This window comes from Penicillium hordei (assembly GCF_028827395.1).
Source record: "Penicillium hordei strain IBT 12815 chromosome Unknown utg000001l_segment0_segment0, whole genome shotgun sequence".
NCBI classification, from domain to species: Eukaryota; Fungi; Ascomycota; class Eurotiomycetes; order Eurotiales; family Aspergillaceae; genus Penicillium; species Penicillium hordei.
The window spans coordinates 494,701-520,167 of NW_026623142.1; the positions used below are offsets into that span (position 1 = coordinate 494,701).

At 48.3% G+C, this 25,467-nt stretch overlaps 12 protein-coding genes across 12 annotated transcripts; 9 read left to right on the plus strand and 3 right to left on the minus strand.

The window, feature by feature from the left end:
• Positions 1 to 2,060: 2,060 nt before the first annotated feature.
• N7537_000176 (NAD(P)/FAD-dependent oxidoreductase) lies at positions 2,061 to 3,233 on the plus strand (the record flags this gene model as incomplete). Its single annotated transcript, XM_056891234.1, has 1 exon — positions 2,061 to 3,233. One exon carries the CDS (start codon positions 2,061 to 2,063, stop codon positions 3,231 to 3,233), a length of 1,173 nt encoding a protein of 390 aa, XP_056756229.1.
• A 667-nt stretch (positions 3,234 to 3,900) lies between these two features.
• Positions 3,901 to 4,968, plus strand: N7537_000177 (MDR family NADP-dependent oxidoreductase; the record flags this gene model as incomplete). Its single annotated transcript, XM_056891235.1, has 1 exon — positions 3,901 to 4,968. The coding sequence occupies exon 1, from the start codon at positions 3,934 to 3,936 to the stop codon at positions 4,966 to 4,968; it is 1,035 nt and encodes a 344-aa protein (XP_056756230.1). The 5' UTR covers positions 3,901 to 3,933.
• A 429-nt stretch (positions 4,969 to 5,397) lies between these two features.
• Positions 5,398 to 6,382, plus strand: N7537_000178 (CybS family protein; the record flags this gene model as incomplete). The annotated part of the gene is made up of 5 exons (XM_056891236.1): positions 5,398 to 5,536; positions 5,639 to 5,656; positions 5,841 to 5,907; positions 6,007 to 6,126; positions 6,217 to 6,382. The coding sequence occupies 5 exons, from the start codon at positions 5,398 to 5,400 to the stop codon at positions 6,380 to 6,382; spliced, it is 510 nt and encodes a 169-aa protein (XP_056756231.1).
• Positions 6,383 to 6,887: 505 nt separating this feature from the next.
• Positions 6,888 to 7,727, minus strand: N7537_000179 (nucleotide diphosphatase; the record flags this gene model as incomplete). The annotated part of the gene is made up of 1 exon (XM_056891237.1): positions 6,888 to 7,727. The coding sequence occupies one exon, from the start codon at positions 7,725 to 7,727 to the stop codon at positions 6,888 to 6,890; it is 840 nt and encodes a 279-aa protein (XP_056756232.1).
• A 1,047-nt stretch (positions 7,728 to 8,774) lies between these two features.
• On the minus strand, positions 8,775 to 9,110 carry N7537_000180 (transcriptional regulator family: Helix-loop-helix; the record flags this gene model as incomplete). Its single annotated transcript, XM_056891238.1, has 1 exon — positions 8,775 to 9,110. One exon carries the CDS (start codon positions 9,108 to 9,110, stop codon positions 8,775 to 8,777), a length of 336 nt encoding a protein of 111 aa, XP_056756233.1.
• A 536-nt stretch (positions 9,111 to 9,646) lies between these two features.
• N7537_000181 (uncharacterized protein) lies at positions 9,647 to 10,506 on the plus strand (the record flags this gene model as incomplete). The annotated part of the gene is made up of 2 exons (XM_056891239.1): positions 9,647 to 9,764; positions 9,818 to 10,506. The coding sequence occupies 2 exons, from the start codon at positions 9,647 to 9,649 to the stop codon at positions 10,504 to 10,506; spliced, it is 807 nt and encodes a 268-aa protein (XP_056756234.1).
• Positions 10,507 to 11,338: 832 nt separating this feature from the next.
• On the plus strand, positions 11,339 to 13,095 carry N7537_000182 (Zn(II)2Cys6 transcription factor; the record flags this gene model as incomplete). Its single annotated transcript, XM_056891240.1, has 3 exons — positions 11,339 to 12,025; positions 12,084 to 12,227; positions 12,277 to 13,095. The coding sequence occupies 3 exons, from the start codon at positions 11,339 to 11,341 to the stop codon at positions 13,093 to 13,095; spliced, it is 1,650 nt and encodes a 549-aa protein (XP_056756235.1).
• Positions 13,096 to 14,041: 946 nt separating this feature from the next.
• On the plus strand, positions 14,042 to 15,115 carry N7537_000183 (uncharacterized protein; the record flags this gene model as incomplete). Its single annotated transcript, XM_056891241.1, has 1 exon — positions 14,042 to 15,115. The coding sequence occupies one exon, from the start codon at positions 14,042 to 14,044 to the stop codon at positions 15,113 to 15,115; it is 1,074 nt and encodes a 357-aa protein (XP_056756236.1).
• Positions 15,116 to 16,565: 1,450 nt separating this feature from the next.
• N7537_000184 (uncharacterized protein) lies at positions 16,566 to 18,510 on the plus strand (the record flags this gene model as incomplete). Its single annotated transcript, XM_056891242.1, has 3 exons — positions 16,566 to 16,597; positions 16,647 to 16,851; positions 16,903 to 18,510. 3 exons carry the CDS (start codon positions 16,566 to 16,568, stop codon positions 18,508 to 18,510), a joined length of 1,845 nt encoding a protein of 614 aa, XP_056756237.1.
• A 423-nt stretch (positions 18,511 to 18,933) lies between these two features.
• Positions 18,934 to 21,861, plus strand: N7537_000185 (uncharacterized protein; the record flags this gene model as incomplete). Its single annotated transcript, XM_056891243.1, has 6 exons — positions 18,934 to 19,177; positions 19,295 to 20,223; positions 20,273 to 21,016; positions 21,072 to 21,138; positions 21,192 to 21,341; positions 21,419 to 21,861. The coding sequence occupies 6 exons, from the start codon at positions 18,934 to 18,936 to the stop codon at positions 21,859 to 21,861; spliced, it is 2,577 nt and encodes an 858-aa protein (XP_056756238.1).
• A 413-nt stretch (positions 21,862 to 22,274) lies between these two features.
• N7537_000186 (Zn(II)2Cys6 transcription factor) lies at positions 22,275 to 23,621 on the minus strand (the record flags this gene model as incomplete). Its single annotated transcript, XM_056891244.1, has 3 exons — positions 22,275 to 22,835; positions 22,900 to 23,365; positions 23,431 to 23,621. 3 exons carry the CDS (start codon positions 23,619 to 23,621, stop codon positions 22,275 to 22,277), a joined length of 1,218 nt encoding a protein of 405 aa, XP_056756239.1.
• A 778-nt stretch (positions 23,622 to 24,399) lies between these two features.
• Positions 24,400 to 24,639, plus strand: N7537_000187 (uncharacterized protein; the record flags this gene model as incomplete). The annotated part of the gene is made up of 1 exon (XM_056891245.1): positions 24,400 to 24,639. The coding sequence occupies one exon, from the start codon at positions 24,400 to 24,402 to the stop codon at positions 24,637 to 24,639; it is 240 nt and encodes a 79-aa protein (XP_056756240.1).
• Between the last annotated feature and the right edge of the window lie 828 nt (positions 24,640 to 25,467).

Sequence of the window (25,467 nt, forward strand, 5' to 3'; positions counted from 1 at the left end):
TGTGGCAAACACGGCAAACATGGCAAACCTGCCAAGTGAAATCCGAAAAGTTGACTCTCATACTCGAACGAGATTTGAGACTAGGAATCATGGCTTTGTCTGCTCTTAATATGGGTCTCAGACCTTTCGTACTTTAACACTAAGATCTGGTGACCTTCGTTCCAATCAGTCTAACCCATTGATGTGAGTTAGCCATGAATCCACCTGGACCATGCTGGCCGGAAGGTATTCTACTGAGAGTCAAGCAGTTGTTAGTGTCCAAAGCTAAATAAAATCTATGGAACGGCCAGCTATGTGAACTCCAGGGCTTTGTCCTTAACGTTGTAGGACTAATGATCTGAATATCTAGAGTGTGCGAGATGATATCATGGACGTTATATTTGAGCTATTAATACAACCTCTTTGCTATCGTTTCTCTTTTCTAAAGTTTCTAGCCAGTAGGTGAAACCGATTGGATGCAACTCGCCGAAAACTCGTGATAAGCACAATTCCTATACAACAACTTTTCCATATATAACATATGATGACTTCGAGAAAAACCCCTATCATTGGTAAGGATTGCCCAGGTTGTGGGTTGTGGATGATTACCTAGATGTACAGTTCCCCTTGGCTTGCCACATCACATTACAATACATATAAAGAGCTATTATTCTCTCCTTTGCCTAGGTAACGAGGGCTAGATTTGAAAATATTCTCTCTAGAAAAGAGTAGAGCTGATATATACCACACGTCAAGTTGTGAGTCCGGCTATTTTGTGTCTTTCGCTTTTCTTTCTCGTGATTTCCTTCATACTGTCCATTCCGGTCTTTTTTTTCTTTCCCTTGCTCAATTTTCGTAGGCTGGGTTTGAGACATTGTAGTAGATGATAAACTTTGATAATTGATTTGTCCAAATAGTGGGGAAATCTTATCTCCCAAACTTCACATTTATGTGCGAATTGCAGGTGTTCTACGTCGTGAGGAATTCACGATTCGACCCAGGAATACTGCAGAGAAGTATGAGGTCAGAAGAAGGAGGAGTCGGTGAATATTCGGTGGACTGGAACTCGAACATACTCATGCTCTGGCCAATATAAAACGGCTACTGGGTGTCGGGGGTGTGCTAGGCTTCCTGAGACATGTTGTAATAGCAAGAAACTCTTGGTTTGTGCTCGCCGAGGTGGAAAGAGTTGGACCCGCTCTTAAAGGTCATGTCGACTTGGAAGTAGCTGACACTGATAGATGGTTTTGTTGAACACTTGTGAAACAAATGATCCGGATGTTGGTCCCGTTGCTGTGTAAGTGGATAATTTAGATTCTTCCTTGTCTGAGTTAAGAGCATCTTTCAAAATATATAATGCATCTAGAGCTAACTATAAGTTATCCTTAGTAATTACGTACAAGCCCAAGCACTTATATAGCGCTTTAAACCCATAAGAAAGAAAATATACCAAACAAATATATATTATTTTGTCAGACTCCGTGAAAAAGGGAGAGAAAGATGGTGGTTCTCCAGAAAACAGGCAGCTGCTCAGATACATATAGGTATAAGGAGGCTGGACAAGCCAAGAACATCTGTGGGTAAGGAGCAAACATCGCTATATATAGAATACCCAGCATATATTGAAGCCTTCCTACTTGTTCTATTCATGTATGTGTATGATATTGTATGCCCAAAGAGATGCATGGGTAGCATACCCGCTTTGATGAATCATTCAAACAAAGCAAACAGGCCAAATAGGCCAAACACATCAATCTAAGGTTCAGCCCAACCTTGGAAATCTTAAAAACCTTGGAGAAGGTGAACCAATCAAAGCAAATTATCACTGAAGGCCGGCCAAAAATGGGGTTGGTCAGCATTTAGGTAGAATTAGAAATAAAAAAAAATTACTGACAAACGCCATTCTTTTTCAACCTGGCGCTAGAGGGCTGACAACGGACAGTATACATATCTCAGGCCTATTGCTGACCCTGCATATGCGCGTGGATAACAGGTCCAATTTGTCACATATAAGACATCCCGTCCCTTCTCCCAAAACAAAACAACGAACTCACCCTTGTTCACTTCACTGATTCTATGTCATGGCACCTATCGATATAGTTGTCATTGGAGGATCATTTGCAGGCCTTCATATTGCTCACTCTGTGCTTCGTGATGTACCTGATGCAAAGGTTGTGCTGATCAACCCCTCAACCAGCTTCTACTGGAATATTGCCGCCCCACGCATCGTCGCCAAACCCAAGGCCTTCCAACCCGAGCAGTACTTCCTCCCAATCAAGGATGCTTTTGCAGGCTACCGGCCTGACGCGTTCGAGTTCCTTCCTGGAGTTGCAACTGCTATCGATACTGCTGCCAAATCGGTCTCCGTGACCCCAAACGAGGGCGAGCCCAAGACCCTATCATATGATTACCTCGTTATCGCATCGGGCAGTACTACATCTGCAACTACCGGCTCGCTCACCGGCACATCCATTCCATTCAAGCAGTCGAACCACAATGACATGGAGCAGCTGATCGAGTCAGCACAGGAACACATTGCGGGGGCGAAGGAGATCGTGATTGGTGGTGCAGGTCCTATCGGTGTTGAGTTGGCTGGCGAGCTTGCTGAAGCAGTGGAACAAAGTGGCAATGCTGGCAAGGTCTCCATCACGCTTATCTCAGCGACAGATCGCGTGCTCCCGATGCTCAAGCCATCCGCCAGCTCTGCCGCAGGCAAGCTGCTAGAGCAGAAGAAGGTCAAGGTTGTGACCTCCAAGCGAGTCGTTGGCGTCGAGACCCCGGCCGACGATAGTTCCAACTGGACAGTCTCTTTGGAAGGCGGAGACAAGATTTCAGCTGACCTCTATATCCCCACTACCGGTGCGACCCCCAACAACAGTTTCATTCCAGCTCAGTTCCTGGACAAGGACGGCTGGGTGACAGTGAACAAAGAGATGCGTGTTCAGTCGACTGACGGTTCAACTCTGCCTATCTTCGCTGCTGGCGATATCACCAACAACTCAATGCGCCTCAGTTTCAAGGCTGTGGAGCAAGCACGTGTAGCAGCTGCCAACCTCAAAGCCGCCATTGTAGGCGGCACTGCCATCAAGACCTACGACCAGGGCGACAGTATTATGATGCTCGTGCCAGTTGGTGAAGCTGCTGGTACGGGTCAGATTTTCGGATTTGTGCCTTTCAGCTTCATGGTCAAGATGATCAAGGGCAAGCACTACTTTATTGAAAAGGCCGCTGGCGCACTTGCTGGCAAGGCTTAAGTTATTCCCAGACGTGATTAGATGTATTCAATTGCGCGCATTTTCAGGGTTCAGAGCGCTGGTACATATTCGGCAATGCTATATACTCATGTACTTAATGCATAATTTTCCGATCCAAGAGTGCGAATGTCTTCAAAGCAGAACAAGAATGATGGTATATACTTTGTACAGTATAAAGGTATACCGCTTATCCCAAAACGGCCAACCGCTCCGTTGCTTAACAATCATCCCTTTCATCATCGGGGCTATATATTAATCAAGAATTATTTCAACTTGTTGGTATGCCGAGGCTCACGGTTTTCCTGCCCAAAATGGCTGTCCCCGACGGCCTGAGGTGTCTTGAATTCATCCGTTCCCCACTGTTGTAAAAAAAAACTGGTTCCGTTGCCACAGTTATGTGTCCATCGTACAATTGTTGAGTGCACGCTAGGACCAACGGCATGTAAATTTATGCATATCAAAGCCGAAACTGCAGATAGTGGAGCGCATCAACCGGAACATCGCCATCTCGAGATGCTTCTTCCGAGGTCCACCAGATTTATAATTAAAAAATAAAATAAAATAAAATAAATAAAAGAATTGTATTCGATCCTCGGTACAGCCCCACTTTGATGAACAGTTCAATCGTCATATATAAAGAGCTCCCACCTTCGGCAACTTCCTATGCCCATCTTTATCTTTCCTACTATATACATACATAATGTCTGCAAACAAGGCTCTCACATTCAAGAAGATTCCCCAGGGATACCCCGTTGCTGGGGAGCACCTGGCTATCGAGTCCGCCGCCTATGATGCTAGCGTTGCCGCTCCCGACAATGGTGTCGTCCTGCAGTCTCTCTACACCAGCTTCGACCCCTACATGCGTGGCCGCATGCGCCCCGCTGAGACCAAGTCGTACGCCCCCGCCTACGCCCTCGACAAGCCCATTGACAGCCGCACCATCGGCAAGATCGTGCGCTCCAACAACGCCAGTTACAAGGAGGGTGACCTGGTCATTGGTCATGTTTCCATCCAGGAGTATATCGCGCTCGGCGAGCAGGAGCTAGTCCGCATCCAAAAGCTGGAAAACCCCCTCGGCCTGGAGGACATCCGTGTCTTCCTCGGTCCCCTGGGCATGCCCGGTCTGACCGCATACTCGTCTCTGTACGAGATCGGCAAGCCTAAGAAGGGCGAGACCATCTTCGTCTCCGCTGCCAGCGGAGCCGTCGGCCAGCTAGTCGGCCAGCTCGCCAAGCACGAGGGCCTGCGCGTCATTGGATCCGTCGGTTCGGACGAGAAGCTCGAGTACATCACCAAGACGCTCAAGTTCGATGGCGGCTTCAACTACAAGACTGAGAAGCCCGCCGATGCCCTTGCTCGTCTCGCTCCCGAGGGCATTGACATCTACTACGAGAACGTCGGTGGAGAGCACCTCGAGGCTGCCCTCGATGCTTTGAACAACTTCGGCCGTATCGTCGTCTGCGGTCTGATCTCCCAGTACAACGCTGCCCCATACCCCATCAAGAACATCCACAATGTCCTCGTCAAGCGTATTACGATGCGCGGTTTCATCGTTGGTGATAAGGGTATGGGTGATGTTTACGCCAAGGAGCACCAGGAAAATGTACAGAAGTGGATCAAGGATGGCTCATTCAAGGTCCTCATCCATGAGACTGAAGGCATTGACAACGCTGCTGACGGCCTGATTGGCATCTTCCACGGCAAGAACTTGGGCAAAGCTGTCCTTAAGTTCTAAGTGCTTTATGAGACTGATGAAATAACGAGATGCCTGGAGCAATACTTTTTCTTCTGTTAGAACATTCTCGGCATTCAATACCTCGGTTAGGACTTTCCAGTATGTAGGGATAAAATAGATATCCTCAAAATAGTCGAATCAAACAAATGTTGCACATGACATAATATGAACGGACAATAGAATAAACATTAATCTGTAATTAAGAACTTCATATAATATACAACTTGTTGTAGACAGGAAGAAGATAACCGCAGGGCTAAATGTTTCTCACCAGAGTATCGGCCAATTTCGGCTGGGCGGACAATCATCGACCAATCAAATGGCCCGTAAAAGGATGACATACCGAGTCGGACTCCCGAGGTCTCCAACTTCATCCGCTTGTATTCGAACGGCGTTTCTGCTTCTTCACGATCATACTCTCCACTCACAATGGCTTCATTCGCGCGCTCAACTCTGCTGCGACAGACTCTCGCCCCCCGGGCGCCTTTCCTCCAGAAGAATGTCGGCGTTTCGCAGGTCGTCGCTTTCCATGCCTCCGCTAAGAAGCAGATCCTGCCCCCGTTGCCTCGTAAGTAGAGGCCCTGCCATAAGACTTATTGAGATGTTGCCAATGGATAGATCTATTGGATGTTGTTTATGAGCAGTTGCTAACGTGATTTTTGCGATACAGAGACTGTCCAGGGAACCAGTATGTTATTTCCGCGCCTTTCCTATTCCGACCCTCCCCTCGCCTTTCGATAGCATTGAGTATAGAACCGCCTGCAAACTGTGGAGATATACAGTCTCTGTCGCTTTCAGCGCTCAAACAATGCTTCCCATCGAATCGCAATACCGCCCTCGCTGAAGGCTTCGATATTAACCTATCCCGATAGTGAACGACCCTGCTCCCATTCCCGAAACCCACCCCTCCGAGGGCAGCTACCACTGGACTTTTGAGAGGTTTGTGCTCCCTTTCGCGTACTACAATACCGACCCATACAACTCCTTCCGACAGCCCCCGGAATGCGCATAGAAAACCCCGACTGACATCTATCTCAGACTGGTCTGCGTCGGCCTGGTCCCTCTCACTTTCGCTCCCTTCGCGGCTGGCTCCCTCAACCCCGTCATGGACGCCATCCTGTGCTCTTTGATTGTTGCCCACTCGCACATCGGATTCCAGTAAGAAGCCTCCCCGCGCTATCCTGCAATTCCGTCAAATCTACCCCAGATCTGCAATCTGGAAATAGCAATCTAACATCTCTCTACCAGGGCCGCCATTGTCGACTACTTCCCTCCTTCCCGTGTGCCCAAGTTCCGCGCCACCTGCAACTGGCTCCTGCGCGCATTCACCCTCACTACCGCTGTTGGTCTGTACGAGTTCGAGACAAACGATGTTGGTGTGACCGAGGCTCTGCGTCGTATCTGGACGGCATAGAGTGCTGTTACAGTTTTTTTTTTTTTCAGACATGATGTCTTTCTATTTCCTTTTTTTCCTGCTTACCAATTTGGTTCTGGTCTATCCAGGCGTTCCGTTCCGCCTCTGTATATGTCGTTGATTATTTTTCTTTTGTCTCAGCCCGAATTTATTGATCGGTGCCGGATTCCTGCTGCTCGAGGTTGTTTCTGAGCTATAGAAAAAAGGACGGAATATAACCCTTGTACAAGAAGACATCCTAGTGTTTTTTTTTGTTTCTTTCTGTATACTACGTAGAAGATATGCAGCGGGATTCTCTATGCACCAACGGTACATCAAAATATGTGATAAATTGTTAACAGTATTTAAAATGGGCACAGTGTTTCTACTCATGAATCAGATCACTCTCCTACACATGAATCCTAATCCTTTTAATTCTATCCTTCAAAACGGCATGATATAAAAACACAGAAAGACAAGGCTAACGAGAAACAAGGGATCTTAAAACCTCATACAAACATTCCCTTCACTCATCATCCTCACTCTCCTCGCCATCCCCAGGCAACCCGTCATCATCATCCGCACTCTGCATAACAGCCTCAATAATCTTGAGCGTCGCCTTAAGCGGCAACCCAACAACATTGTCATAACTGCCATCAATCTTCTCAACAAGAATAGACCCAAGCCCCTGCAGCCCATATCCACCAGCCTTATCAGCGCCCTCCCGCGTGCGCACGTAAGCCGTAATCAACTCATCCGTAACATCGCCATCAAACCGCACTGACGTCTCCTCAACCGTACTTTCAATGGCATAACCCGGGTCCCGCGCACTAGCCAACGGCGCCATAGCAACAATCGCCGTGTAGACCTTGTGGTTTCGGATATCACGCAGCGAGCGCAGCATGGCCATATGGTGTGCTTCAGAGCGGGGCTTTTCGAGAATTGAGCCTGTGGATGGGTCCACGACGACCGTGTCTGCGGCTAGAATCAGGGCCGGCTCGCCCTTGACCTCGTTGTTGATTTCTTGCTCGTAGACTGTTAGGGCCTTTTTCGTCGCTGTTGCTAGCACGTACTCGAATGGGCTGAGGCTTTTTGGTAGGTCTTCTGCAGCGCTCGAGGGGATGATTTCTATGTTCGGGAGACCTAGGAATGAGATTATGTGCTTGCGACGTGGCGATTGTGAGGCGAGGATTACGCGCTGGTTGCGGAGGTTGTTTAGGGCTGGGAGGTTGAGGGGTGGTGGGCGTGGGAGTGGTGCCCCGCGGTTGGCTTTCGAGACGGGTTTGTCGTAGGCTGGGGGTGGGTCGGATTCGGTGGTGTCGAATTCTTCCATGTGGGATAGAAGAGCTTTTTTGGAGTCTGTCATGTTGGGCGATTTGGTGTCTCTCTGGTGTTTGTCTGGTGTTTTGGGTGTTGCGGGCAGTGATGCGATGCGGGGAACTCTCTCCGTCCGCTTGTCGAGGCAAATGGTATTTGTGTGCAGTTGATTGATCTTGCAAGTATAAGTAGGGATATTCAATTGGCGATCCCGACTGTCCACGAGATTCTGTATGTTACGGGTTTGTATAGAGTGTAGAAGTCTGCGTTTGCTTCACCTTGAAGGCTCGGTTTCTCTGGCAGATATCAGGCGGTAAGCCGAAGCTCCCGGGTGGCTGTTGCAACCCCTAAAACACATGTGTAGTCTATATTGAGATTTCACCTCTGTCACCGCTGCATTGATTAATTATTTCGTCTAACTTTCCGAAGCTGTAAGATATACTTTTCGTATAATCTGGTTGGCTACCTAGAAACTGCATGACTGCAATTATTCTCCGTAACCCTGTCCGCGTGATGCAACCGAAGTACGGCTCCGTCAAATAATCACTTTTTGATTGAGAATAAGAATGACAATGTGCGTGTTCAGCCAGAGCTGAAGATAACTCGATTTCAGGCTGGCAATTGGGAAAGAAAAACGCCCTAGTTGCTTCGCAGCAACAGCCGTGACCATATACATTCTGGTACCTAGGAGCAGAAACAAACCAGAAAAAAAAAAGCTTCAATGTACAATACTCAAAAGTAGGAAAACAAGAAATACACACGCCGTAGCACCGTATTGATAGTCGTTCGATCTACTGAATGCGGTGGAGAATGCGTGGTTGGCATCAAATCATATGCGAAGACCAGATCTGTCAGGCAACGCGGAAGCCCCGCAATTGATCATTTCGAAGACGTTCTTAATACAGGGGTAGAATAGGTAGACAAGAAAAAGAGATTCGTAGTGTGGGTATAAGTCCATGTGGTCCAGGATTTGAGAAAAACCGCTCGGACCTCGGCACATGCCTGCAGCCCCAGAACCCTCGTATCGACCAGCGGAGGGGAACAAGGGCTGCAGGACGCCGATCCAAAACGCAATGAGATACCGAGGGAAATATGATCACGTTGGACGGAAAGAATCGTCCACACGGCCACCTTTGTTCTCGATTTCTGCGATAAGATCGTGGCGTTCTTGCAGTTTCACGTGAATGAAGTCCACGGTCTTCTGCAGAACGATGCTCTCACTCCGGCCCTGGCCCTCCAGGCCAGGTACCAGTTCTGTCAGGCGATCGAAGCCTTCGCGAATGGCCGCGCGTCGCTTTTGCTCCGAGGCAATGTGATTGCTCTTTTTTTCTTGATCGGTAAGGCGAGGTTTGTCCTTTTCCTGAGCAGATCCTTGCTTGGATGTTCCATTCGGCGTCGAGGACGACCGATCATGGTCATCGTCTAGATTCATCGTGGTGCTTGATGACTGGAGGAATTTGAGAGGAAACTGAGGGCGTGGGGTAGATGCGCCAAGGGTATACAGGGTTCGGGACTCGCGTTTTCGATTGGATGGGTTGGATGACTATCGTTATTGATCTGTGTCTCCGTCGAGGCAAGGCATAGATGAGGGAGGCGATTGTAATCGGTAGGTAATGGGAGAATGTTGAAAGGAAGAGAGAGGGAGTAGAGAGACGCGGGAAAAGCGATAGGAAGCGATAAGGCCAAAGGCCAATGCGGAGTAAAACAAACTGGACAAGAACGGGCCTTGGCAACCTCTAAACGTCATAAGAGGGTCCACCGAACACTTATTGGTTTTTCTCTTTCTCATGTTAATTTTGATCTCGCACTCTGGATTCCTAGTCCAATTCAATATCAAAGATTATTACCACCTCGGTTGGGGTTTCTAGCAGACAAAACGAGTGTCTGGTCGCTCATCTCCAATCTATAGCCGTCTATCTAGCTTCAACCTTGCGAACTTACCAACGCCGTGGTAGTTCTTGTGCCACCATGGCCTTCGATCCGCTCCGCGGCTCATGCGCTTGTGGTCGAAATGAATATCAAATCAATATCCCGGATGATGTGACAGACCATGCCGAAGTGTACTTCGACAGCAGCCGAGACAATCGTGGGTAAAGCCAAGCTAAGCTTGTCGATCTCCCGGTTAATATCGAATTTTAGGTCGATTCCACGGCACACCTCTTTCGGCGTGGCTACGAGTGCCTCTCGACTGGTATCAATCCCACACTCAGTCCTTCTTCCCAGATGAATCGCACTCTTCCATTCGCCGCATTCATTCGCCCCGCCATGCACCCCAAACCCAGCGTGTGTTCTGTGGATACTGCGGTACACCCTTGACATTCTGGACAGAGGATCCTATCGAAGAATCAAACTTCATGTCTGTCACGATTGGCAGTCTGCTGGGGGATGACCAGCGCGCATTGGATGATCTACGATTACTGCCTCGGGACTACGACGAGGAAGCTCCCCGTGCTGGTATCTCGACCTCATCTGAACTAACGCCAGCCTCAGAAACCGCTTCATCTTCGGTCATTGTTCCACCATCTAATGATTCTGCGGATATCTCAAGGAGTGTACAGCACGGTAGAACTGGGGGGATCCCTTGGTTTGAAGAGATGGTAGAAGGGAGCCAGTTGGGTCGTATGATGCGTGCTCGACGTGGTATGGGAGTCAGTGATGATCAATCAACTTCAATCCAGTGGGAATTTAGCGAGTGGCATGATGATGGAACCGGTACAGGCGGGTTTCTGCAACAGGATTCGGACTCAGGCGGACACTTTAGGAGAAATAGGAAGCGGGTGAACCAGGCCGATGCTGAGATTGAGTCTCCACCGAAGCGAGCAGGGTAATATCTGCAAGTTCCTATGGATATGATATGAGACTTTGATGTTTAATGTAGTAACAAAGAAATTAATGATAAATCTCTTTTTATTTCATTTTTTTCCCGGTTTAGTATGAAAACCAGAGGACCTCGGGGCGGAGAGTGAAAGAAAGACAATCCGATACCGTGAGGTCCAAATCTGATATAGCCGTTTAAATCAAATGAACATATATTGTGTATATATTTCGCTCTCACTCGCTGCACTATCCTACATGATGACCAGAGCTAGTTGACCTCTGAATTCGACACACTGTTGTGATTATTCAACTTATCATCTTACCTAAGTATATATTGTAGACTAGGCTATTTACTATTCAGGGGATATCTAGTCCCAGTCTCCGAGGATGCCTATCAAAAATAGTCGCATACCTCACCTTCGACCGTGTTCGTGGATCTGTATGTTGTATATACCTTGTTCATGGGATTTTCTATGGGGGGGGGGGGATTTTAATTCGCCCAAAAGCCTGCTCGTGCAGTAGTCAGGAATCATGCTAGGATCTTCGGCATTTTGGTTGGGTGTATTTCATGTAAGTGCTGACATTATATATCACATGCCACCCGCTTATCGCCTCAGATACAAGCCTTTTATTTGCTGCCTATACCAGATGTTATATGGTGTACAACATAGCTTCAAGGCACCTGTGTTATAAGTAAGATCGACAGTGGAAAGTTTTGGGTCGCAAAGCATACCCGAAGCGGCTAAGCGCCGTCCAGACGACACGGGGCTGAGCAACATCTTCTTTACTTCCTTTTGTCCCCTTACCCGTGGACAATGTACAATACTTTGTCAAGTACGGAACATGGTATACTGTGGTAAACCAAGCAAAGGATGTGGCGAGTGCAGGTCCAGAAAGATTCGGTGTGACCAAGCCCAACCGGCCTGTTCGCAATGTACCAGGGCTAAGCGGGACTGTCCCGGATATCGGGATCAACTGGCGTTAATGTTCCGCGACGAAAGCAAATCAGTAGTCCGAAAGGCGGTTGCGGCCTCGACACATAAGAATAAACAAGAGCGATCGCGTCGCACTGCAAACCCAGAAAGGAAACCTGTGCGGTCTGAGCTTGGTCTCGCGGTGGAGCAGGACTTTGACTTCAACTCTGATCCACAGCATGTTTTTCTTATGCGACAGCTCGGGAATTACCCATTGGAAGTCCAGCCGTCATATGAGCTTGATGCCACCAAATATGAAGCAGTCTGTTATTTCCTGCGATCCAATGCCATCCCCAGCAATTTCTGGAGTAGTGAGTTCATCTCCAATTTTTTGTTGCAGAGTGGGGGCCCTGCAAGTCAGAGAGCCATGAAGGCAAGCGTGGTTGCTACTGCCACGGCTATGCTCTCGCGGGTGAGAGGGTTGCCATCGCTTAACAATATAGCCCGCCGGGAGTATGGATCCGCTTTGAGATTGCTTAACGCCGCTCTAGCCGACATAGAGGAGGCGAAAACAAATCAAACCTTAGGCGCTGTCATACTGCTTGCCATATATGAAGTATGGAATTTTGCATTCTTTCCACCTCAGATGGTTGTCGCTGACGCTTTGTTAATAGGTGATTACATCTAGAACCCGGGAGAGTATTGACAGCTGGACCAACCATATCGAGGGGGCAACAGCCCTGCTCGATCTACGGGGCACTGATCAACTTAAGACCAGCGCCGGTCTTCGCTTGTTTTTGTATCTTCGATATCAGATTGTAAGTGTTGTCGACTACTCCTTCGACCTCAAGCTAATCCCTTGAAAAGACCATCAGTTGCCTGCAACGAGACGCACGAGTGCCTGAGTCGCTACTCCAAGGCACGGGAATCGCGATGTTTCTTAGCACAGCAGAAGCTCACGGCAATCGACTAGTCATGATAATTGGGAAACTATCGAACCTTCGCGCAGACATCCACACCAATACGTGCAAAAGTGAGCGGGAGATCATATCAGCAGCGTCGGCCATCGAAGCCGATTTAATTGCCTGGCTGGCAGCTCTTCCCCCCGAATTTAACTACACCACCCATGTAAGCTCCCCCTTCGACCTTGCTATCCAAAAGCAATTCCGAGGCATATCGCCATACGACGATCAATACCACGTGTACACCACCCCCTGGGTCTGCAGTTCGTGGAATCATTACCGCAGCGCCCGAATTATTGTCAGCGAAATCATCCTCTCCCATGTCCGGAAGCTATCCGAAAGTTCCTCTCTAGCCTCATTGTCGGAAGAGCTTCGTGTCCAATGCAGGACACTGCGATCAACGATTCGGCGGTTGGCCGTGGAGATCTGCCGCAGTGTTCCGTTTCACTTCAACGTTCACCTAGTAACTAAGGAGTCTGATATCCCGCCACCTGAAAGCTACATTGGGGGTCTAGTGCTTCTATGGCATCTGTTTGTCGCTGGAGTCGTTGAGAGCCCCCAACATAGGCTGCGCCGCTGGGTGGTCAAGTGTCTGGAAATGATTGGAAAGACGATGGGTGTCGACCTAGCGCTGGCAGTGGCAGATATAGTTTCTGCTGATCCTGGAGTTTTACATCATGTCACTGAGGAAGAAGACACTGATGGAAGTGTCCAGTGCACCTGATCTGACGAAGCGACATGCAGTTCAATCGGCCTAAAAGGGAGGTACTTGCCTCGGGGGTATATAGCGGCTGATATAGTTGTTTCTTTCATTCTTTTCTTTCTCTGTTACTTATTGGGCTGAGCCAACAGCGTCGATACGTGTCTAATGATTTGTATGTTTTGTATTATAGCCTGGGGTTTGGGATTAGGGCGCGTTGTGTGTTGATTATCATTATGACTCACGAACTGTCTAACAAACATTAAATTAAAAGATTACAGCCTCATCATAGTCCATCATAGCTTCCAATAAAATTCCAGAAAAAACACTTAGAATGGGTCAGTTTACCCTGCGAAGTAGACTACGCTGCGCCCTGTGCAACAGGATTGCCCTCTGCGGGGCTGTGTTCGCTCCGCCACTAGCAACAAAGGACCATCTGTCTGTGCGCTTCCCAACTCTCAGAAACTGCGTTTATATGATTGGTTAGATTCAAAACTAACATTGGCGCCCGATGACCCTGCGTTACCTAGTTGTTGCTCGGGTCTCCAAGGCGGGGGCTTATACACGAATGAGCAACATGGCTCCTCAATACCCCTATCAGTTCTAATAGGGCTGCAGCCAACGAAATATGCCTTATGATTTATGACGGCATTTTGTGCCTTACGCATACTTTGGGGGCTTACTGTTAGATTGAAACTCGTATCTTGACCATGTGTTTGGGGTAAATCCTTGTTTGTCAGAAGTATGCCTTGGTCCATGCCTCTCTGCCCTATGCTATGCATTCTTTGTATAGTGGGGTTCAAAGCCGAGCCCCTGATAGATGCCAGACATGTAGATATAAAGAAGTGTTTCCTGGGTCAAATCCTTTGTCTGGAACATACATTTAAGAATATCAGAGCAGCCTCCTAGAAGTCTATTTGGCACAGATTCCTCTCCAGCACTTCAGTTAAAACATATACAATCTTCAGCCATGGGCTCTCCTGAAAAGACATCACTATGGCACTCCTTCTCATCCAGCCATCGGAAAGAGCGCAAAGAGCGCAAAGCAGGGGCAACCACCGCATCAAGAACCATAGTGACTACACCAACGCATTTTCCATCATGGTCCCGAGGCCGCACCAATAGCTCCAATACATCAAATGTCACAGAGAAGCAACCATCAGACCTTCCACCACCGTACATGGAAGCAGCGGCCCCAACAATTAGAATCAGCGCCCCGGAAGCGCCAGAATCCGATTCCCAGTACGCCTTCCTCGGCGAATTCCACACTATTTTCCTGGTAGATGACAGCTCAAGCATGCGAGGCGAACTTTGGGAAGAAGCCAAAGATGCCATCGCCGCGATCGCGCCAGTCTGCACAAAATATGACAGCGAGGGTATCGACATCTACTTCATCAATCACCGACCAAAGTCGAACATCAACTCCAACTCCAACTACACCCGCAGCTACAACCATAGCCGACGTCCAAAACTCGATGCCGGCGGATACCACAACATCAGAACCGCGCAACGAGTAAGCGAGATCTTCTCCTCCGTCAGACCCTCTGGCGGAACAGGAGTCGGCAGTCGACTGTTTGATATCCTGGATCCATACACCAAGTTGGTGGAAGCAAAGGAGACAGAGAGGCGAGCGCAAAATGAAGCATCTAGCCCGGGCTTTTTGGTTAAGTCGGTAGAGCCGGCGGAGCCGGTTAAGCCGGTTAAACCAATTAATATCATCACGATTACGGATGGAGTGTTTACGGATGACGCGGAGAGCATTATTATCAAGACCGCTCAGATGCTGGATGGGCCTTCTTGTCGCGCTATTCCATGGCAGGTTGGAATTCAGTTTTTCCAGATTGGGAATGATGAGATGGCTCGGCAGTACTTGGAGGAATTGGATGAAGACCTTGGGTGTCGGTGTAATAATTTACACATGAGGGATATTGTTGATACTGTTTCTTGGAGAAATCGGACTGGGAAGCGGTTGGAGGGGGATGGGATCTTGAAGACTGTGCTTGGGGCTGTTCATAAGAGGTTGGATAGGAAGAAAGTTGGATAGATAGCTACGTCCACGGGAGTTTACGCGTTTTAGGTTTAGGGGTTTGAGATACTTAGATTTCTTAGGATTACCGTCATATTTGATACATTATTTCCCTTCCAATCGCATATTTTGACCTACGAACGAAAATGACATATCGTTTGGAAGATTAATCTCAGGAACCGCCGTGGAGAATCCTCGGACATATCTTGTGGGCTCAGAGTTAGCCCAGTTCGGTTTAATCTCCACGACCAATAAGAAGATCTGACGCTTTAATTCGCTATAGTTAAAGCTCGGGCCCTTGCAGCTTCCTGCAAACTGGTATGTTTTTGTTTTCGAGAATAATAGTCCGTACAGAGAGTATATACTCCATGATCAACTCATATATTAGCCAGATCTCTTGATACATAACATAAATGGAAAGCCGATGAAATGAATCCAATGAATATAACTAATCTAACTAATCTAACCAATCCAATTGTGCGTACCTTGCATGGAGATCGACGAACCACAATGACGGAGCATCGGAGGATCGCAAGCCACACCGTGTTCTGCCCTGAGAATCGGACATCACATTCTTTTCTTTCTCTTCCTCTCTTCTTATAACAATATATTTCTCATTCACGGGGTAGATCAGCACGGATTATTGAACACTCCTAGCTCCACTAATCATCACCGCCAATTTTGTGATCGTCAAGTCGTCCCCGCGCCGATCTCCTAAAAAAACCCTCTAATTCGCCTCTCATCCCCCTTCTCTCTTGATTTCCTTCTCTTGCAGCCTTCAGGGCTTCAACCTACCGTTTCTACAGTTTCACCCTCGATTTCTATCCCCCCTGTTTCAACATCACAACCTGCAGCGCTAAGAGACCTTTTAGCGCCGGACTCCCCAACGCAGGGACATTACCAACCCGAGTGGTCGGCGCTTTCTTCCGCTCCCTCATTGGCCAGCCTTGTCGCCTTGCACTGCATCAGGGAAATTGCACCATCATCGCGGTTCCTGAAGCATCAGCCTACAACTTATTTGTTTATTTGGTTTGGGCCCTGTGTGTCCAGGCCATGGCATTGTGATTATCTGCATTGCCCCGAACACACCTGAAACGAACCGTTTATTCTTAGACCTGTCACTCGATTCTGAAACAGGTACTCCGTACAGCGTGCTTCCAACCCCCGGCTGTAATTATAGAACCGCCTTTGTGGAGTTGGCTTTGTGTCTGTGAGCTCTTGTGGGTTTTGTTATATAAGCTCGGGCTTTTGGCTCAAGTCCCTTTTCTTGGCCTCTATAGACTGTCCTTTTGTTGCCTTGCATTCGGGTGTATTTTACTGGCATTCTGTCTTTTGGCATTTTCTTTCGTTGCTATTTTGCATTGTTGGGCATTTTCCTTCTCCGATTTCTTCTTTTTATCTGTGCTATTACCTGCTTTGCTCAGCGATCTCTCTTTTCCTGTTATTTTTCTTGCAGTCTTACCTTGCGATGATCTCGACTACCCTCATGACTTTCCTACTGTGAGTGCCACCACCCAATTGATATCTCCATGCGCTGACCACGGTTCAGGATTACCAAACCGGAGGTCCGGTCGGTCAAGCTGCTCGGATCATGGGATAATTTCTCCAAGCAATATGCGATGGAAAGAGATACGCGTGTCGGACCAGGACACTGGAGAGGATGCCATACCTTTACCGATATCATAGGCGATGGACCAGACAAGACCCAATGGCGAACAGGAGGTCTGAAGATGGGTGGTACTTACTGGTATTATGTGAGGCTGATATTCACGCGTATGAGATAAAAGAGCTAACCAGGAACACAGTATTTGCTCGATAATGATATAGAGTACTACAACGAGGCAGAGCCAATGACCACAATGTGCCCGCTTCTTCCAGGGCAGCCCATGAATGTGCTGAACGTTCCTATCATTTTACCCGACAGTCGCGCACATGGACGCTCGGCGAGTGGCTGCTCCCAAAGATCTGAATATCTTCGGACTATGAACCCCGAAGACAAGTTTATGAACCCGCGGAAGCCGCCGCCACAGCCCCAGCTTGTGCATCTCCAGACATCTGCACCGGTCCGTCGTGAACCGAGCCCTGCAGAGCCGTCGAGCAGATCTCCGATGGCCGGAATTCACCGAAGTGCATCTCAGCCGCACAGTGCCACCCGTAAGAGCCACAAGAAAGATTCACGTTCTATGTCTCCCCCGAGAGCCCGAGCTCTTTTGGCTGCTTTGAGGCAGCCCGCTGAGGCGGATAGAAAGTTCGAGCCAGTGCAACCAATGAATGCTTCTAAGATGGAACCGCAGCAGAAAGAGCCTATTGAGAATCGCCGCGATATCCCTGGAGTCAAGGTCAACGCCGGAATCGCAATTCCATCCACAAGCTCTCCTGGCAAACTTAGTCCGTCCACCATTCAAAGTCGTCGCGCAATGAAAGCAACCGCTGGAGAAACAGCAGCGGGCCGTCTTCTCACAGTGCAGACGCGTCCGGAGCCCCGTAAACCAAGCTTTTCTCGTAGCGCGGCAAACGGAATTACCGCGCCATTTGACGAAAACCGTGCGATCAGGGAAGCCCTGAAAGATATCGCTAACTCTGGTGACTTGCCCACGCCAACTGCTGCATTTACCAAAGAAAAGAGGCTCCCTACACTTCCAAACACGCCATCTTCAGTCATGGATGAAGCAGTTCGCGCCATTGACGAAAGAGACAAGGCGATGGATGACGAGATTCCGCGCAGTTACTTCTCCAGCATGACAACAACAACAGTCGACTCCACCCACTCCCAGTTCACGCCTGAATACAGTCGGTTCTCTGAATGGAGCACCGATACCGAAACCGACTACAACCCGCATCAATCGATGGTATCAGCCTCCGCATCCAACCACCACCAGGACGAGTCTTCGACCGAAAGGTGGACAACTCCAGATCTCTCACAGTCTGGCGATGGCGCAACCAATACCGACCCAAACACCCCGCACCTCACCGTTTACTCCAAACCTTCATCTCCGAACTCGGCATCCGGAGAACTCCCTCCTTGGAGCGTTGACCTCCCCCAACTCACCCTCTCCCTGTCCACACCTGGCCTAGACTGTTCTGGGCTGGGAATCGAGAACATGGAGGAAGTGGAAAGCAACCCCAAGCGCCACGCTGCCCTATTTAGCGCTCTTGAATCCATGGAGGCCCTTGCGATGTCGCGCAGCCCCAATGGCTCCCCGATCATCCTCCCCCAAGTCTCCAGAGGCTCGGACACGGACCAAAATATCTCTACCGCAGAGCGGAAAGTGAGCGAAGCTTCCCTTGAGCGCATTCGCTCCCGTCGCAGCAATACCTCGTTCCAGGGGAATGCTACCATGCAGGAGTTGATGGATGAGCTGAGTTATCTGAAGAATCTGATCCAAGCTGACATGGATGGGACTCCATTTTGATGATACAATCCCTTTTAGAGACTTCTGTCTCGTATTTTTATTCTCATATTTCTGGCGCTGGTCGCCGGCATTGGAGTTCTTGTATTCCACAAATGTATCATTTAGCTCTTAATAGAGATGAAATCATAACCAAGCAAATACGACAAAAAGAAAAACCTGTTCTCGATGTATAATCTAATCTACAAAGTAGATAGTAGAAGCAAATCGATGTAAACTCCAGAGTGACGTTGGTGAATCCCATACCAACATGTCGAACGAAACACCAAAACACACGCGCCAAGAATCCCTCTGTATCCACCACCCGCGATCAACAGCTTCGGCCAAAAAAGAACAGCACCACACCTCGGTTCTTGAACCTCTGATGTTCCCAAAATAAGAATGGGCTGAATGTGTTATTTTTGTCTTGAGCAAGAAACACCCATAATGGCAGTCGATGGCCCCCAGCTGACCCCCGTCGGGGAGAAGTCCCTACCAGCAAAATGCAAGGCGCAGGCCGTGGCGTACTGTCCCACGATGGACCTGATAGCGTTGGCGACCGAGGACGAGGAACTACGCGTATTCCGACTTAATGGGCAGCGAGTGTTCGGGGGCTCCTTTGGTGGAGATCCGTACCTGGGCGAGGATGAAGAAGATGGCGAGATTAGAGGAATGGCGTGGAAGGGGAATGGTGCGTTTGAATTTCCTTGTCGCTGGTCTTTGCGATATCTTTCTTTTTCTCTATGATCAGATATTCCTGGCTTTGATTGTTGATTCCACGCGCGATTGTTTACTAATGCTACTCCAGGTCGCCTCCTCGCTGTCGCGTGTGGAGATGGCTCGCTCCGCGTCATTAGTTCCTATACCGGGAAGACGGTGCACCACTACCAGACCTATCAGCAGAATGAGGAACTGTCCAATCCCACTGCGAACCCAGCACCCAAGGCGACGTGCGTCGGGTGGGGTGCCAATTTCACCGATAGCAAAGCCGCACAGCGGCATTTGCATGAATCCGCGGGCCAGGTTTCTGTCGACGACCTTTTAGCCCCGGGAGTGTATCCCTCCAAGGCAACTACCACACTTAAAGCAGATTTACCCAGGGAACTTGCCTTGCTGGACATTGAGAGCTCACTACCAAAGCTGAGCACCCTGCCTGCAACAGGAGGCGAGGACGACGTCTTTAGCTCGCGGGCGTCTCTCGACGCCATCTTCCATTCTTCCAAGGATACCAATGATTCGGTTGATGTGCTATCCGTCGGTTTTAATGATGGCACTGTCCACCTGCGCATTTTTGATTGCTTCGAGATTGGCTCTTTCTCCGTGGGAAGCTCTCCCGGCATCTCTGACTCATGCCGTATCTTGCGACACGCTTCGCACCCCTTGAGCTCTACGCATGCTCTGCTGGCCTCGCCGGCTAACGGTGATACCCGTGGTCCGCTTGAGCTTGTCACGATGGATCTTCGATTTATTACGAAGTCTGGGAGATATCTGTCTCTTCTAGCGTCGAAGACTACACAGCTTCAGAATTTGCTGCGCTATATTGGTCAGGTGCAGCGGCAGATTGAGCTTGAATGGAAGAATGCTCAGGAGCTCCCTGCGCGGTTCTTGCGCAGTGTGAATGAGGACTTGCAGGAAAAATGCCAGTGTGATTTTATCACTGCTATCTATCACCTGGTTGTAACTGGTCATTGCTTTGAGCCGATGAAAGAATTCCTCACGGATATTGTTGGAGAAAGAGTAAGTGAGCCTTGCTATTTGGGAGACGGTAGGCTAATGAACGATATAGGGCCACAAGCGATGGGATAAGGCTGTCTCGGGCGGCTACGAGAATATCCGGCGACTGACACACGAATGTCTCCTCCCAGCCCTGGAACGCAGTCAGGTACTTCTCAGTCGGTTGGTTGGATTGTCTAAGTTTCACAAGCTAAGCGATGTCCTTGGGCTGGACACGACCAAGCTCAATGCTATCGTGGAGACACTTGATTGTCTCCATCTTCTTGCGCACCGTGTTCTCACGCATGCCAACGAGGAACTGGGCCAGTTTGCTGCTTTCTCTAGATGGCTTCGTCACGAAATCCACGTTCTTAACAGCGAGCCCTTGTCGCAGACACTCGAAGAGCTGCAGGAGAAGCGAGACTTGTTCGATGTCCCTCCTACTGTGAAGTATATTAAAGGCGCGTTGACCAAAAGTGCGCTGCGGAACTTCATCCGCCAACTTCCTATGATCGGAGTTGTTCAACCCCCTGCCCCTCCCACTGATAAATGGCTTCCAGGTGACCACGACCGCTCGTTCTTCGATACTTTCAAGTCACTTCTTCAGCAGCAACGCGAGTCCCGGGACAAGGGCGGTGATGGTACATCTGTCGAAACGCCTAAGCTCAATGACTTGACAAGGCGTTTAGGCATCCAATTTGAGAAGGTCTTTGGAGAGATTGCCTTAACTCAACGCAGAGGAATTCTCCATCGCTCGCCTTTGACGCTTAACTCTGATTGTGATCAAGGGGTTATCGATCTAGCCTTCTGCTACGAGGTGAGTTTGAGACTATTGGCTTTTGTCTTGTTCCAATTGCTAACTTGCCCCACAGGATGCCATGGAAGGCCAGCCTTGCTCAGTATACGCCGCTACCCGATCCGTCACATCAAAACATCAAGGTTAGTTGTACAATCGCTCTTCAGATTACAGCTTCTTATACCCTCTCAACTAGTCTACATATACCGTGTCGTCCTCAACTCAGTTGGCGGCGTCAGCTCAACAAGTAGTACATCTCTCGCAACCCTCGACCTCCAAAACGGCGAAGTTCGCCAACTCCAATTCGTCCAAGACGACACACTCATGGTTCTCTGGCGCGACAGCAGTAAGTCACTCACATATTGACTTATAATAATCCTATTCTAGGCTATACATGCATATTCTAACAATCTATTCGAACAGAAGGATCCTCCCATCTCCTCAACTTCCCCTTCCAGCCGGCCTCAACACAATCCCCAAACGAGATAACCGACCCATCACCTCTGGTCCTTGACTATATTGAGTGTGACAGCACGGCATCCACCCCCAAGCCTACTATATCAGCCACGACCATAGATCTCTCGCCTGAATCCCCTCACGCGGGTGTCCTTATACATATCTTTGATCTACATGGCCCTAAAGCACGGCCTGTGCATGTCGATGTTAATGGACGGAAGGGACGGCGTGCTACCTGTGTTCTGTATGGGGATGCTATGCGATATGAGGTTTTGGACTTGGATGCTGCGATGGGTGAGGAAGAGGAAGAAGATGAGGATTATCAAGAGGGGGATGAGGAGGAAGATGATGAAGATGATGACGATGATGATGCAGTCTTCGACAGTGATGAAGAGAATAATGAGAACTAGGATCACATTATTATGTGGGAGGCTGTATCTTTCACAGGATATGGTAGATCAACACTGCACCACTATTATGTTGATCTGATTTCTTCGTAGATCAACCTCGGATTAAGGAACTTTTCCCTAGCCGGCGGGCAGTCTTGGCAGAAGGAGGCTATTCCCTTCTGATTCGCTCCCCTTGTACAAGGCAATCAATAAATACCTGTCAAGACATTTACGTTAGCCTATGTATAACAAGACAAGTAAGCGAGTTCAATCGCTACGGGCTTGATAGCTTTTCTCATTCTCGCAAGCGAACAAGTCCACATGTGGCCCCTAAGCTGTTATCAATTTCCAGGAATTCTTATATTCATTCGGACCGATATCCAAAGCCCAAAATAACTGCTACTGCTACACCCAAAGGACAAATGGTTTGAATTCTATAGCCGGAAGAATTCTAATATCTCTGCAGAATTCGATATCCACTTCTCCTGGCAGTCATCATCTAAAGAAACCAGCTTTTCGTCCCTCCCAACAGCCATCCATTCATCTGCGCCAACAGCATTCCACAAAGGAACATTGCCTGGCAGGGGGAACTGAAGTTCATCTGGGGTTAGCAAAGACCATACTGCATTAATATCCCCATGGCTTCCGTCTCGTATACTAGAGCTGCTTGCCTTCCCACAAACCTTGTACAAGGCTATATTAAATTGTTTGATTTCCTCAACACAAACCCAGACGAACGAAGCCAAGTCAGCTTCTTCATACTTGGCAATAATGTTCGGATAATAGAACATGCCTAGGATTCGACAACTTCGGACAAGAGCTTCGAGTAATCCCAAATCAGCTGGGGGAAGAGAGACTTTTAAGTCAAAATCGACAGCAGTCCGGCTGCTGACAAGAAAAGAGAAGATGATATGTAATAGGATAGCCTGGTACATTGCGATTGGCCAGACACAGGCACTAGAAGCTCCAGGTGCTTCTGAGGCATCCCATTTTTCCTACCAATCGGATCTTAGTAAAGCCGGAATATATTGTGTAGGAAATATGATTAGTGGCACGAACCCTTTGACCCCGAAGAGCCGAGTCTAGTATCCCGTGGAGTTTCACTGCTGATGACTGCGCAGATGGTTCCCTAGTAGCCCACATGCCTATAACGATCATTGATTGAACCAGGAAGGGTGTTTCACGGCGTATGTCGAACGATCCTTTGTGAATGAATGGCCAAAACGGGTGGAAAGTCTCAAAATAAAGACGGATGTAGTGCCCCGCCTTCTCTGTATTCTTTAATTGTGGTTGGTCATTCTTCACACTCGATACACGATGCGTTTCGGATTCGGGAGATTGATTCTCTACTGCGCCAGCAGGGTCGTTGAAAGAGCACTCAATCTTGCGACGTACACACTCATCACAGGGCACACCTCCTTCGCACCGCAACTTGCATGCATGACAGCTCTTACAAGCTCGCTGCGCACGCATGAGAGGTTCAATTATTCCATGACGCTGACGGACATGGCGTCGAAGTGTGTCGCTGAGTTCAAGATGAGTTAGAGTGGGTGTTTGCAGAATGAGTCTATGAAGAAGATATGTAGATACCTTCGTCCAAATTGTCTACCACAATTGGAACATAGAAAAGCCTGCTGCTGACAGTGTTTTCCTTCGTGGCGATGCAGGTGCTCCTTGCGCCGGTAGCTGGCGTTGCAGCCAGGAAAACAACACTTGAAGGCATGGGAATTGTAGTTAATTGGATATTGCGAGAGATCTAATTCATTCCCAAGGCTTGCCATCAGGTCAAAAACTGGATATGGTGAGTGCGATGTCGATGAAAATGACTTTTGCGGTCACGGAAACGTGCGTTGATATAATTTCAACCGGCGGACGCTATTGGCTGATTAGGTCCACTACAGGGTACCGCAATTTATAGCGACATAAGTACAAGTAGTTACATATACGAGTCTCTAGCGTAATACTCTAAATATCGCACGCTAAATATGGAGAAGTCTTTTTATAGGAATTACCTGAGCTGTTTGTGGCTATGGATAATACCCCACTGTACAGCGGCCCTGGGTATTGCTTCCATTTCATAGCTAAGGATTGGTGTGCCGGGCGCTCCCCGGGGGTGAGCTCTACCTATAAAGTTACTAATGTATTTCACAAGCGATCTGCCACCACAAGCGAGCCGTCACCCCTACTCTACATATTAAATTTAAATACATATCTACAGAAAAACCTCTAACAGCGGATCATGCTTTTGTTCACTAAGCACATGGTTTCTTTCTTCCCTGGCCTCTAGAGTTGCCTGGATACTAGATATTGCACGTGATCTGATGACAAGCGGGCTGGTTGGCTCTCGGTGTCCCATCGATGGGTGCAGGTCTCCACATGTGATTAGTGACGAGTATGTCCGTAACATATAGTACCGGGTAAAATACCCTGTTCCCACCATGTACTCGACTCAGTATTTGACAATATGTTTATATTGAGATATCGCTTCTTGATTCGAGTTAATTGTACTAACTCCTTAGTGGCCCAGTTACATAAGCAACCTGGGTGGAAAAAAACAATATGCAGCAGGCGTTGCAGACGTTGGCTCAAGAATTCAAACTGGACAGTATGGGTCGCCGGAAGGCAATGATGATCGGCTCTTTGGACCGAGGAATATGCATGATGATGGTAGCAGCATTGCTTTCCCAAGTCAACCAACCAAACGGGAAGACATATGCCGAAGCGTCCGTCACGTTATTTTTCCTGTACATGCTCATCCATGGCATGTCCAAACTCGATACCATGGGTATACATACCTGAGGTCCTACCTCTGGAAGCCCGAACTAAGGGAACAGCGATCGGCGTCAGCTCCAACTGGCTTTGCCTACACGGTCTTGGTGTGTCCCAGCGGTTCCTAAATTTGCAAAATTACGTATTTTCCGTAGTACGTTGCTATACAAAAGATACTCAAACGTAACATAAATATGAAATCAATCTTCTCGGGCGTGAAAAAGGTTTAGGGATAGAACAAGACATGCATATGTTGTAAATGATGTCCCAATTATATGCTAGTAACTATAGGAAGAAATCCCAAGTGTGTAATTTGAGAGTACATACTGAACCTTTAAGCAATATTTTTTGTATAGATTTAGAATTAACCTTAGTAGATCGGTAGAAGTAAACTCATATTAAGCTTAGCCATTTTATTTTCCAATTAAGACTTGCGTGCAGGTTGTTGTTAAGTATCTTTTGTATAGAGTTGCCATACAAAAGATACCTAATCTGCAAATCTGAGATCCGCTGCGATCCGCTGGGGCATACCAACGGTACGTTTTGGTGGGCTTGGGTACGACTATATCCGAGATAAGTTGAACAGGGTTGAGTCTTCTTCAGGCAGAACAATTGATATATTAAACTGTGGATCTAGGCATCTCCACAAAACAACATCCGTAGATGCACCGATGAAGAATATACCTAGGTAAGACGGGCTGGATAATCCGGACCCGAATACGAAGAATAAAGTTCCGAGACCGAGATGGACTGTCCAATCAGAGACTGATGTTGTGCTCTTCGTCGAATTTCGGGTTTGATCTTCAGGTACCCTTAAGGATGGCTTTATTGTCCAAAATGGGTTTAAGATTGAGCTGT